At 45.7% G+C, this 13,718-nt stretch overlaps 1 protein-coding gene across 1 annotated transcript in view; it reads right to left on the bottom strand.

Annotated features, from left to right (window-relative positions):
• UMODL1 (uromodulin like 1) overlaps positions 1 to 13,718 on the bottom strand; it is a 72,483-nt gene that overhangs the window by 34,441 nt on the left and 24,324 nt on the right. Inside the window, exons 9-11 of the mRNA XM_090061219.1 lie at positions 9,391 to 9,610; positions 5,241 to 5,378; positions 1,550 to 2,293 (exon numbers count right to left, since the gene is read on the bottom strand). Of these exons, the coding sequence (XP_089917345.1) occupies positions 1,550 to 2,293; positions 5,241 to 5,378; positions 9,391 to 9,610 (1,102 nt within the window). The remainder of the gene's footprint in view (positions 1 to 1,549; positions 2,294 to 5,240; positions 5,379 to 9,390; positions 9,611 to 13,718) is intronic.

The following is a 13,718-nucleotide window of genomic DNA, read 5'->3' as shown; positions in this document are numbered from 1 at the left end:
AATCTATTTCAGTGCTTTTTAACTGGGGTGCTGCAAAATTCAGAGAAGTGTGCTACCAACTTTAATCCAGAAAAAAGTGTGGCCCTGGTATCAAAAGTCTGGGAAACACTGGTTTAAGGCAATGATCCTTCCTTAACTAATTTTCAGTATTATACAAAGGCCTACAGGTATGCCATCTTGTCTACTGTTACAGGCTATGCATGGTAAGTAAGAAGAAGGTAAGACTGGCTGAGTTCCAGGGCAAGTTTTCCATCACTGGGCACAGCTACATGAGAGCTTTATCACAGAGCTGACTAATTAGCCCCCATAGCTGATCACAAAGTGGCCACTTCCACACCCTGGCTGGTGCTCACAGGGGGGGCACCGGTGCTCCTGCCTGCCACCCCACCTGTCACCTAAACGGTGAGCGTGGCCTGTCAGGGGGTGCACCGGTGCTCTCAGAAGATGCATATGCACCCCCGTGTACCCCCTACACATTGCCTCTGGGTCCGGTCCACAGAGAAAAGATAGGACCTGGGCAAATGTGAAGGGAGACAATCCAAGAAGTAAGAGACTCTAATGCAGGAGGAAGACAATGGCACAGAAGAAGCTGGTATTAGTGATGGAAAAGATTTAGGAGTAAGAGAAAAAAATAAAAGAGAAGCCAAGCAGAAATGAAGTTAGGATAAGCTGAATAATTTTCACAGAAACTGTGAATTTGGTAATTTTGCAAAAAGCATGGGGACCAGAAAAAAGCAGGGAAATGACCAGCAAAGGGCAGCAGGGGGGAGGAGATGCAAACGGGGGGGGAAGCCCTGGTGTCCTAAAGTATGGGAGAGAGGGGAAGAAGGAAGATTTTCAGGGCAGAGCACAGCAGCCCCCCTCATGCCTCTGATTGGCCAAGGGGCCCTGGAAGTCCTGCCCCTCCATGGAGATTGACAGATGACCATCTCCAGGGAAGAGCAGGACTTCCAGATCTCCTTGGCCGATCAGAGGCGTGCAGGGTGGGGGGTGTTGCAAAAATGGTGCCAGACACTTTGGTTGGCCTCACTGGGATTTTGAAGGAGCTGCAAAGTCAGGTTATCCCCACCACAATTCTCCCCAGTCAAGGGCTGTCCTGGAAATCTCTGCCAGGAAAATGCTTCCCCTAAGTGTCAAAAGAGTTTTCATAGCCCCTATATGCTCCTGCTTCTGTGGCCCACCACAGCAGGAGAGATAATCAAAGATTTGTGTGGAGACACCACCTAGCTTCAGTATTTTCAACAGAGCAGCATTTTAAGTGTCACATGATGTACCTTATGGCTTTGTAAAAACAGACTTCTGAAAAATCAGTCATTGATGGAACTTCTAGAATAGTATTTGAAGGCACAGTTATCTTGATCTGCTTATTTAGAAACATCCACCTAAAACTGACACCAATTCCACAAAGAAGAATATTTACAAAAAAATCTCCATTTGGTCAGTTCCCTCCCATTCCCCATTACAGAACATCTTTCCAGGATCTAGCTGATATCTTTCTTCTCATACAGTCCAGTAACAAAGAGGGGAGGACAGTGCTGAATATACTCACTGCAATCTGTGGTCAGGAAGTTCATTGTGTTGGAAGCAGGTGAGAGGTCAGGCCAAGTGGTTGACACTGAGAAGGATTCTTTCAGGTATTTCTCAGACCAAGTGTTGTTCTCTCTGCCCATCGCTTTATCAGCTGTAGAATTTAGCCTATGAACTCCAACATTTTCTGTAGTGGGAAAAGCTGTTCTGGAATTGTCCTGAGAACTAGCTTCAGGGAGCTGGAGATGAGCATGTCGGTCTCTGAAGGTTTGATTTCTTGCAGTAGTGGACAATATGGACGATGGTGAATTGTGATGTTCTTGCCCAGCTGTACCTGTAGAAGCATCTGTAGTAGTAGCCAGGTGCTGTGGTGAACCAGTAATAGTCTCTCTCATGGGTTTTTCAATTAGCACATTTACAGTCTTCGACTGCTCTGTTACCATGGCTGGTGTTCCCATGGTTGTTTCCCTCACCATACCCATTGTGCTATTGTTGCTGCCAAAACCAATTGAAGAGGCCATGCCCCTTCTCCAAGCTACTGGAGGAGTTTGGGTGGAAAGATGACTATCTGATGCTTGCATGCCACTTGATGGCAGCCCAAGGGGTACATTTAATGTGGTACTTGTATTGGAATGGAGAGGAAAATTTGTTTTCATTTCAGTATTTGCTGGAGAAGTGTACAATGCAGTACTTGTTTCAGGAGGTATATCTGTAATCCTTGATGCACCTGGGGGCATTGTTGCAGTCATAGGGTTTACAATTTCACCTGCAACAACAGTTTCACATGACATGGAAGTTCTAAATCAAGTAAGAAGAACATTATAGCAATTTCTATTTTATTTTATTTATCTGTCAGATCATTTTAATGGCAACAAGACTCATATTTTGCTAATGCCTTTTAGCAAATATGATACTCAAGACAGGTGTTGACATTATGTTTAGTACTGTGTTGAGTTGTAGAAAGATCCAGATTCAGCCTAGTCTCTCTCTTCAGCCCCAGGCAGATATTACACTTTATATATAATTAACATGTTAATCATGTCTTAAGTAGTAGCCCACACACATGGTCATGCAATTAATGATGTGATAAGATAGGGAATAAGCAACAAAGTTATTACACAAAATATGTATAACTGTGACTGGTTCCCATCACACCTTAACTGCATGTGCAGCCAGCACCAACAGGTCACCTGAGGAAATTGTAGTAAAGGAAGTTTACATTAGATATTAGGAAAAATTCTCTCACTAGGAGGGTAGTAAAACACTGAAACAGGTTACCCAGAGAGGTGGTGGAATTTGCATCCTTGGGGATTTTTAAGCCAAAGCAAGACAAAAAGCCTTGGCTGGAATGATCTGGTTGCGGATGGTCCTACTGTGAGCAGGGGGTTGTACTAGATGACATCCTGATGTCCCTTCCAACCCTCATTTTCTATGATTCTAAGTGCATCAGAGCTCTTCAAGACTGGTACACTCCAATGGCTGGAAGTGCCAGTCAGCTGATCAGCCCTCCCAGCTATTTCATAGATTTCATAGACATTAGGGCTCGAAGGGACCTCCGGAGATCATCGAGTCCAGCCCCCTACCCCGACAGCAGGAAGCCAGCTAGGGTCCCAGCAAGATAAGCGTCCAAACACTTCTTAAAGGAGTCCAGAGGAGGTGCTTGCACCACCTCTGGAGGGAGCTTATTCCAGGCCTTGGGGGCTCGGCCAGTAAAGAAGTTTTTCTTATGTCCAGCGTAAAACAGTCTTGGAAGAGTTTGTGACCATTGGACCTTGTCATACCTTGGGGCGCTCTGGTGAACAGACATTTCTCCAGATCCTGATGTACACCCCTGATGTACTTATAGGCTGCCACCAGGTCACCCCTGAGCCTGCACTTTTCCAGGATGAAGAGTCCCATGGCTCTTGGCCTCTTTTCATAGGACCTATTCTCTTGCACTCTGATCATGCATGTGGAACTCCAGCTGTGGCCACACCAAGGCTGTGGAAGGTGACAAACTGAGATTTGCTTGAGAAGCATCAATGGATGCAAGCCAGAGTTTTGTTCACTTTACCAGCTGTGGCATCACATTGGTGGCTCATGTTCATCTTGTGGTCAGTCATGACCCCCAAGTCTCTTTCGGCAATGGTGCTAGCGAGCGTAGCACTGCTGAGCCTATAAAAGTGCTGCGTGGTTTTTTTCCTCAAGGTGAAGTACCTTGCATTTGTCAATATTCAGTGTCATCAAGTTTGTGTTTTCCCACTTTTTCAGCCTATCCAAGTCAGCCTGGATCACCAGCCTATCCTCAGGTGTGGATGCTCTACCCCAAAGCTTGGTGTCACCAGCAAACTTGGCCAGTCCACTACTGACAGCAGTATCCACGTCAATGATAAAGACGTTAATGAGAACAGGACCAAGGATGTAGCCCTGGGGGACACCACTGGTCATGCAGTGCTATGACAATTCACTTCTGTTGACTACCACTGTCTGGGTCTGGCCTCGGAGCCAATTCCCGGCCATCAGACTATGATGTAGCTGAGGCCGCAGTTGGCAAATTTTTCCAAGAGGAGATCATGGGATACCAGATCAAAGGCTTTTTTAAAGTCCAGCTACATGACATCAATCTCTTCTCCCTTGTCCAGGTGATATGCCACCTGGTCACAGAAGAAGATGAGACTGGTCAGGCAAGACCTACCCGCAACAACCCATGCTGGCTGTCTCTCAGGATGTTGCCATCAGCTTGTGAAGAATGGTCTGTTTGATGATTTTTTCTAAAATCTTACCAGGGATTGAGGTCAACCTGATTGGCCTGTAGTTCCCTGAATCTACTTTCCTTCCTTTCTTGAAGATGGACACCACATTGGCCTTCTTTCAGTCTTCAGGTACTTCACCTGAGCACCAGGAGTTTTTGAAAATCTTTGCCAGTGGCTGAGCTATGACTTCTGTCAGCTCCTTAAGTACTCTGGGGTGCAATCTGTCAGGACCTGCTGACTTGAAGGTGTCCAACCTCTCAAGGTGTTCCTTTACAAGGTCTACACCAATGCTGGGTATAAATTCACCCTCACCCTAGCTGTTATGGAGCCAAAGGATCTGATGTGCTCCCACGTCTGGGAGTGCCAATCAACTGAACTGAGATCCCACACATGGGAGCACCAGGCACCTGGCTTGCTACCTGAGAGTGCAAAGGGAGCAGTAATTATGATCCCAGACTCCCCTGCACCAGCAATAAGGCAAAACTGGGTTCTGATTCTTGATCCCACAGTTATGCCTCCTGCCATGCATGTGTGTTATGGCAAGAGATGTGATTGTTGGGATCACAGCCTAGATCCCATTAAACCTTTAACTGAATATCTGCCAGTGGCCTTCCAGTCAGCAGGACTTACATTTTCTTAGGAAAGGCACTTAGCTCTAGGATTATCAGAAATGGAGAAAATGCTTCAAATTGGTCCAGGCCAGGTCACTCTTTTGGCTGATTAAGAAGTGGAATTAGGAGGTTCCACAGGGAGACTTATCTCATGCTCTGTTCCTGGAAAGAGGGTGGTTGGTATCAGAGCCTTGAGTATTTGGTGATATTAGGCCATGCGCGCTTTGGCTTAGGGATCTCATCTTGCATACAACTGGAAGGCATTGTGCACACTAGCCACACTGAGTGAATGTTGAATACTACTAGAAAATAAAGTGGAGGAGAAAGCCCTTGCCAAATAAATGAAACTGAATACAACTCTCTTGTTCACCTTCACAGTTTCTTCCAGGGCGAGACGGATTGGTGTCCATGGTTGTCTTGCATCGGCACCTATAGGAGCCCACTGAGTTGATACACTCAGCATACATGGAGCAGTCATTCTCTGAAGGAAATGCACATTCATCCCAATCTGTAATGCCAAAACAAAAATGTCAGTAAAGAAGCCCTTCCTCTGATTGGATTACAGACAATCATAAAATGATCCTTCCTGAATATTTTGACTGACTTAAATGGTCTTTACCATCTACCTGACAACCAAATGTTAAGCAGCATAAAACACCACTTGATTTTGATATCCTTACAGATAAAAATCACATCACCTCCATTTATCTCAATGGGCATCCTAGCCAGGAAAGGAATTTTGATCAAGGTTCTCAGATTTATGCACAGATTTAGACGTTTGCTTGGCATTAGAAAATAGGATATGTATTTATACAAAGGAAACAGAGAAGCAAATTCATCTAGAGTATACATTCCATTGCATTCAGCTTAACACTGTCTCATGAATTCGTGTATCAGTGGAGCTACATGCCAGCAGACTCCAACAGGTCAGCTAGATATTTTGGTTACTTTAAGAAAGAAATTTAATCCAATTAATTTCTTATGTCAATAAAGAGGTCAAATGTAACTGCTGTATATAAGAAGCATTCCCTAACAGCAAGAGGAGGCAGAGTATTTCTACCTTTTGAACTTTTTAAGGGCAGGGGGGAAGTGTTTTTTTTAAACTGTATCATAAAGACTGGGGTCACAGCTGCCACCCCTTAAGGCAGTCTCCACAGAAAAACAATGCTGGAAAATGCTCTTATAAGTCTAAAGATTATTCTTCCAGACTTGATTCCAGGCATCCCACTAGGGTAGAATGGAAGAAAACTTCCATCACCACTGCCAGTCCTAGAAATCCATTTTGTAGCTAGACACTAAACTTAATTTTCAAGGTTCTCAATTAGGCCTCTTTCGTTAGCACTTGAATCCCGACCCAGCAAACACCTAGCCATGAGGTTACCATTATAGATAGGGATCTCCCTAAATCACAGCAGAAGTGCCCCCTGGAGTTACTTTTTTTTAATGTTTTTCATGTCCCTGCTTGCCCCACCCTCTCCACCACAACCAGCAGCCAATCAGATGCTGGAGGGGCAACGGGTGAAAAGAAAAACAGTAAAGGAACTGCAGCAGGGGGCACTTCCAGTGTGATTTATGGAGATCCCTAAGTACAGGTTAAGTTTAATGCAACTTCTTGCTTGTGTACAGTTCATAGGACCAGCACCTTAATTCATTTGGGATTGAGGGAAGGAAAAAGACTAAAAATGCAGTCAAGATGCAAAACATTCTGATCACAGAGCTGGAAAATTATCTTGAGCAAAGCAACACTACAAGCCCTTGTTCTGAATGTGTACAGACAACAGTTACTGCAATTAGTTTTCACTAACAAAGCAAAGTTCTTTTCTAAAAATAGAAAAAGGAAGAGCATGTGCAGCCACATATGTATGTGTGTGCATTGTCTTTGCGTCTGCACTTATGCTTCATCTGGTATTTCCTTCTAAGTGATGTTTTAATTCTCTATCTTTCATGCTCATTAGCTAATTGCCATATTTTATTTATCCATAGTTGGTGCCTCTTTAGAAGTTGAGATCTAACCCCTTGGATAGGGTATAGAGGTACTACAATTTGCTGTACCAGGAGGCACGAAAACAGTTCACTGCTGCTTTACCAAGACATGGGGCAACTCTGATTTTTTTTTGTTTTTAAATGCTGGGACATATATATTCTCCTAAGTAAGAAGGAATTTATGTTCACTATTTGAGAATTTTCTCTCCATGTGGTTAATATGGCCCTGCACCCACCTGGCTTCGAATGCCTGCTTGCGGGCCACCTTGGCTCAAACAGCAGAGGGTGTACACTCCCTAGCTTTGTGGGTTCCCCAAGATGGGCTTCAGTTGTCCCGCTGGCCTTCCTTGAACTTTCCTGCCATGTCTTTGAATGTTACGTCAGTGTGGGGTTCAGCCTCGAAACTCCCCTGGAGGATGACCACTCTGCTTGTGGGATGTTCGTGGAGCTCCACCTCCCCTACACCCCAGTCTTACACCAACCTCTGGCAGGGTGCCAGATTTTGACCCAGCTGCCACTCCAGTATGGTTGTTCCTTGTGCCCTATGGTATCCCCTTTTCTCCTTGAGGAAGAGATCTCTGGGCCTGAGATCTCTTTTGAGCTGGTCAGCTCTCTTCTTGGGGCTTAAGGGTGCCTCTGTCAAGCAGGGGTAAAGAAATAAAATGAAGAAAAGGAAATAAAGGAAATAAAGAAAAAAGGACCCCAAATCCACATTTTCTGTAATTAAAATGAAACAATGGTGTTTCATTTTAAGCATGGAAAAATGTGGATTTGGGGTTACTTTTTAAATCTGAAAATGGGGGATTTTTTTAAATCAGAGAAAACCAGGATCCCTGCTAATGAGTGACTTGAGAGATACTTAGTCACCGTGAGGTATTGTTGTTGACTTCGTAAAAGTTTTACTTTGTGCCGGATAGCCTCAGTTGTGTTGGAAAAACCCAGATGAGTTTCCATTGCTGGGACTGATATTTGCAATGCTTATCTGCATTCCTAAAGACTGTTTTTTCCAAAAAGCAACGCCATATATACACGTTATTTAATACAGTTTAAATTGCCTAATTTGGACTGCCCTAGTCTGCATTAACTTTAATCCTCATTCAATGAGGATTAGTTCATTCAGACTGGAGCCAATTTTACTTTGGACTATAGATGTCCTTGTGTATATAATGATGGCTGTAGTCTGAATAAAACCTAGAAAAATGTAATGTCTATACATGGCTTTTGAGGCCAGAACTTCATTTGTTATGAAACTGCATAGCTCTACCAATATAAAAGGGGGATATGCTGATTTATACCAGCTCAGGATAGACCCCATGATGTTCAGAAATCTGTAAAGGGCTCAGTATTCCTGAAGCAGGAAAACCTTGTATATAATTGTATATAATTGTATATAATATGCAACCTTCCCTATGTTCCATATTTCAGTTATATTTTCTGCACTGATAAAGCAGATGCTTGCCTCAAGTTAAAAATACATATATGAACCTTTCTCTTGTCTATAAAAAGTGTATGATGGGTGTAGTGCTTATGGATAAGAGTGTTACTTGAGATCTCTTGAATTTTTGAAATTCAGATATTTTTGAAATGTTTGCCTCGCTCATGCCATTTCTTCATGATCACAAGTCCCCTAATCCTTGCAACAAGAGAACACGGTAATGTTTCTAATGCACTTTGGCACATCACTTCGCAAGACTGTATCTGATGGCAGTCTAGTCAGTAATGCTTCATCTACAGTTTGCTTCTTAATTCCCCTCCCAACAAAATGCTCCACAAGTCTGAAGTGCATTTTTCCTAACAGCATTAAATGAGCTTTTATAGGGTGCATTACATGGTAAAAGAATAATCTAGTTATAATCTAGTTTGCAGTCTTTGGCAGATGTTTGAACTCTGGTTCTATCAGCCATGAAACTTGATATCAAAACATATCCATCTGGTGAGAAAAATGGCAAAACCCATAGCTAGGAGAGGTCCAATACAATTTAAATTCCATGCATATTTCCTGAGTCTTTTTCACTGGAAAGACATTATGGAATTTCTCTGGCTGGATTTCTCAAGAAGATGTAGAATTACATGTCTTAAAACCTGGGTCAAATGCAAAAAAAAAAAAAAAAAAGGACTAGAAACACAAAGTCTCCCAGATAACACACACATTATAGGGTTTCAAGTATTCCAAAGTAATCCATCCATGTGCACCAAATTCCTGGCATCCCATGAAAAGGAAGGGCAGAGAGGAAGTAACTGGCCTAACCAGAGTCCTTCTTAGCCCCACTTCAAGACAAAAATGCCATATAAAAAGCAAACAATGCCCATGACCCCACATGTCACCTAGAATCTGAGTGGGCTCAGGGACAACATACTCCCAGAGGTCCACTCTATAACTAACCTTGTGAAGGGAGGTGCAATTCATCATTTTCCTTACAATACTATTGCTGTAAGCCTAAAACTGCTTTTTTCCTCTGTAAAATACTTTTTATAAAGCATGCAAGGGATACTATGGATCATCAAAATATTAAGAATATTTTTAAAAGATGACCTACCTCCTACTGAGGAGCTTTGCTGATCAACCAAAAACACTGAACCTTTGTACAGATAAGAAAGCACAGGAGCAAAGCTGGATGTATCTGTTGAAAATTCAGAATCCTGTATGATAACTCTAAGCCTTACTAAGATACTTCCAGCTTTCAGGGATTCAATTTGCACTTTCAGCTTCCCAGTTGTGTACAGTGTGGAAATATTTGGTGGAAATGAGTTTCCAATCTGAGGAAAGGTAAAAGCAATACTTTAATCAGGAACACAAAGAACATGTTTAAAACAACTAATCATTATACTGTTACTGTTGTCAATATTTTACACATTCTATACACATATACCAACACCCCATTGGCAGAAAATCATCAAGTTCATAAACAGCAAAAAACAAGACATCACTTGAGTTTAAAACACTCACACCAGATGGGAAAGACATACAAGTGTAAGAGAAGACTATAGCATGGATACCTTTGGTATATCATGATGTTTCAGAATCATAACTGCCTCTCAATATAAGTGTCATTGCTGTCAAACACTAATGGAGTTTCTGAAGTCTAATTTTCCTGTGCAGTAAGTCATTTCTCTGGCACTTTATGCCCAATTTAAGGCCTATTTACTCTGCCACAACGATATAGAATGACTGAAGTGTTAAAAAGACTCAGGACCTAAAAGAATGCTAAGTCAATATAGATGCTCATTATAGCTGAAACAGATCATTGAGTATTTCAGATTCTGAGCTAGCTCCTTATCCCCAATAAGAAAATTAGCCTCAGACTTGGTTTATGTAACTTAGTTGGGGATTCCCCTAGCATATGGAAATGCCTAGTGCTAACGAGTCAGTATTTCCAGTTAATCCACATAGCCACCCAGTCCTTATACTGTTATACTTTACAGCGGGGGTGTCAAACTCATCTGGCCCCTGAGATTAGACCCACAGACTGGTCCCATGCACCACAGCCAGTGTGGAGAGCCAGTTTGGCACAAGTACCTCACGCAGCATGTGCCCATGACCAGCCCTGCATGTTGCATGCAGTGTGCGCTAGCCCTGATCTGACCACCCCTGTGCCCTGGCTCTGGTGCATGGAGCCAGCCTGTGAGCCCCAGACCAGCCCCAGCCCCAGGGCCAGTTCAGCAAGGCACCACATGCAGCACACACCTCGGATTGGCTCCCATTGCTGTATGCAGTGTGCATGGCAAGTCCAGCCTTGCATGCAGCATGTGCCAGCCCTGGTCCTGCTATATAGGACACATGCTGCATGCTAAATTTTTCAACGAACCAGCCTGCAGGGCTGATCCAGTGCAGGTGCCACATGCAGCCCACACCAGACTAGCTCTGTGCACCACCTGCAGCACGTGTGGCCTCAGCCAGTGCATGCTGCATGCAACACACAAGGTTGGTTCAAAACCTATGGGCCAGAACCTCAGGGTCCATGGACCAGATCCAAACTACAAGCTTATTTGACACACCTGATTTCAAGCCCTGACTCCCATTTTCAAATGTCACTCTGGCACTTCAGAGTTTAAGGAGTTTCAGTGACACTTAGACATAGAAATAACGGGTGTAAATAGGACTAAGACAAACTGTTGAAAACTAAGATTTTGAAAACTGTACCTGAAAGGAACTGAAGCTGCAGACTAAATTTAGCCATGACTGAACTGATCAGAATTCCATTTTAATTAAAATTCCAATTCTAATTTCATTACAGTTGCATTTGCTTGCACCTAGGCTGAATTTGGCCCAAAAGCATCACGTACATTAAAAGGGTAATGCTAATGAGGTACAATTCTCTCTCTCTCATCTGCTGATTTTGTCCCAAGTTCATCTCTTCAGCTCTAAGTGAACACTCACAGGCTACCATTGTTTGAAACATATTGTTCCAACTTACTTGTAGTTGAATCCATTTACAAAAAAATCTCAAGACAGAGACACAAGAAAAATGGATCAAAGAAATGGAGACTTATATACTTATATATTCCCCTCCACTGGGCAACTCAGAGACGGCCACCCAGACAGAGCCCATGGTTCCGGGTTCCACGCAGACGGAGCCCCTGGCTCTTGGCTGCGGGGGCTGCCTGTCCCTTTTTCAGGCTCTGGGGCCCGGGAGCATGGCCACCTCCCCGTGTGGGGTCTGCTTCCTACTGGGGTCTCTGGCGCGCCAGCTGGAGGAGCTCCAGGCCACAGTCCAGAGACTGCGTGCCATCAGGGACTGCGAGCAGGAGATAGACTCCTACTGCCAGGCCCTTCTCCCCCAGGAGCCGCAGGGTAGAGCACCGTCTCCCTCCAGGACTAAGGAGGACTCTGGGACCTCCCGCTCTGCCCAGTCAGGGGCATGGACCAAGGTGGTCAAGGGCCCCAAGGCCCGCTGCATCAAGGCCCCTCGCCGGAGCTTAGCAACAGGTTCGCACCTCTTGCAGCCCCGGCAGAGCCTGCTCAGTTGCCGGCTCCCGCAGGCAACCCAGGCTCGACCGCAGCTACTGGCCCCGCTCTCCCCAAGTCAAAGCGAAAGGTGTTTGTTGTGGGAGACTCCATCCTGCGGGGCACTGAGGGGGCACTCTGTTGCCCCAACCCCGTAGCCCGGGAAGTCTGCTGCTTCCCGGGGGCCCGCATCCGAGACATTGCAGAGAGGATCCCGCAGCTCCTCCGGCCCACAGACCACTACCCCATGCTCCTTATTCACGTGGGCACCAATGACACGGCTCGGAGCACCCCCAGCCAGGTCATGAGGTGCTACAGGGATTTGGGAGCAGGGCTTAGGGGTCTGGGAGCTCAGGTGGTGTTTTCGTCAATCCTCCCAGTCTCGGGCTATCGGCTGAGGAGGGAGAGGAGGATCCACACAGTGAACCAAAGACTGCGGAGCTGGTGTCATCGGGAAGGCTTTGGCTTCCATGACCGCAGCCCGCTCTTTGGCGAGAGAGACAGCGAGCTGCTGGGAAGAGATGGCCTCCACCTCTCTCCCCTGGGGAGGAGGCTCTTCTCAGCCAGGCTGGCTGACCTGCTCCACCAGGCTTTAAACTAAGTCTGCTGGGGGATGGGGGGACTACTGCCACTGCTGGCCCACGGAGCAACCCTTGCAAAGCCAGCAGACCAAGGCACTTAAGGGAGCCCACCCCTGCCCCAGCCCTGGCACAATCTGTGGGCAAGGCAAGAGCCCCCAAGGGCACACTTGCCTGCTTGTACACTAATGCCAGGAGCCTGGGTAACAAGCAGGAGGAGCTTGTCCTCCTGCTCAGTGCAAAGAATTATGACGTCATTGGGATAACGGAGACCTGGTGGGACTCCACCCATGACTGGACCACGGGTATAGAGGGCTATACCCTGTACAGGAGGGATCGTGTTGACAAAAGGGGCGGGGGTGTAGCTCTCTATGTTAAGGAAAGCTACATGTCCCTGCAAGCTGATGTTGGCGACCGGCATGGACAGCTAGAAACCCTCTGGGTAAAAATTCGTGGGAAAAACAGCACAGGGGACACAACGGTGGGAGTCTACTGCAGACCTCCCACTCAAAGTCCTGAGCTTGACCAGGAGTTCGCCCGGAAACTGAATGAGACCGATTGCTCCAGGACCTTGGTTGTCATGGGTGATTTCAATTACCCGAACATCTCCTGGGAAGATCACTCAGCAAAATCCGAGCGGTCACAAAGCTTTCTCTCGTGCGTGGATGACCTCTACCTGACTCAAGAAGTCTATGGGCCAACAAGAAGCAAAGCACTGCTCGACCTGGTACTGGCTACGGGGGACGACCTAATCGGCGACCTAGTGATCGATGGGAAGCTGGGTGACAGCGACCACGAGCTGATCACCTTCACCATCCTCCGTAAAGCTGGCAAGTCAGTCAGCAACACAGAAGTCCTTGACTTCAGAAAAGCCGACTTTGACAAGCTCAAGAGGCTTGTCGGTCAGGCCCTCAGGGACCATAACCCCAGGGAGATGGGAGTTCAAGAAGAGTGGTTGCTTCTCAAGGAAGCGATCCTCAGTGCACAAGCTAAATCTATTCCAACACGGAGGAAAGGCAGCAAGAAGGCACAGCAGCCCCCCTGGCTCTCCAGAGACCTAGCGGACCTACTGTGGCTAAAAAGGAAAGCCTACAAAGGATGGAGGATGGGATTCACCTCCAAGGAGGATTACTCCATGCTGGTCCGGTCCTGCAGGGAGCAAACCAGGAAAGCCAAGGCTGCAACTGAACTCCAACTAGCTTCAGGCATCAAGAACAACAAAAAGTCCTTTTTCAGATATGTGGGGAGCCGGAGGAAAAGCAAGGGCAATGTTGGACCCCTGCTAAACCAGATGGGGCAACCGACAACTGACGCCCAGGAAAAAGCCAACCTATTAAATAAG

The sequence above is a fragment of the Crocodylus siamensis genome, chromosome 1, assembly GCF_052110815.1.
Source record: "Crocodylus siamensis isolate JL-2025a chromosome 1, ASM5211081v1, whole genome shotgun sequence".
Lineage (NCBI taxonomy): Eukaryota > Metazoa > Chordata > Crocodylia > Crocodylidae > Crocodylus > Crocodylus siamensis.
The sequence above is the reverse complement of the archived record's forward strand: the minus strand, read 5'-3'. Positions and strand labels throughout refer to the sequence as shown.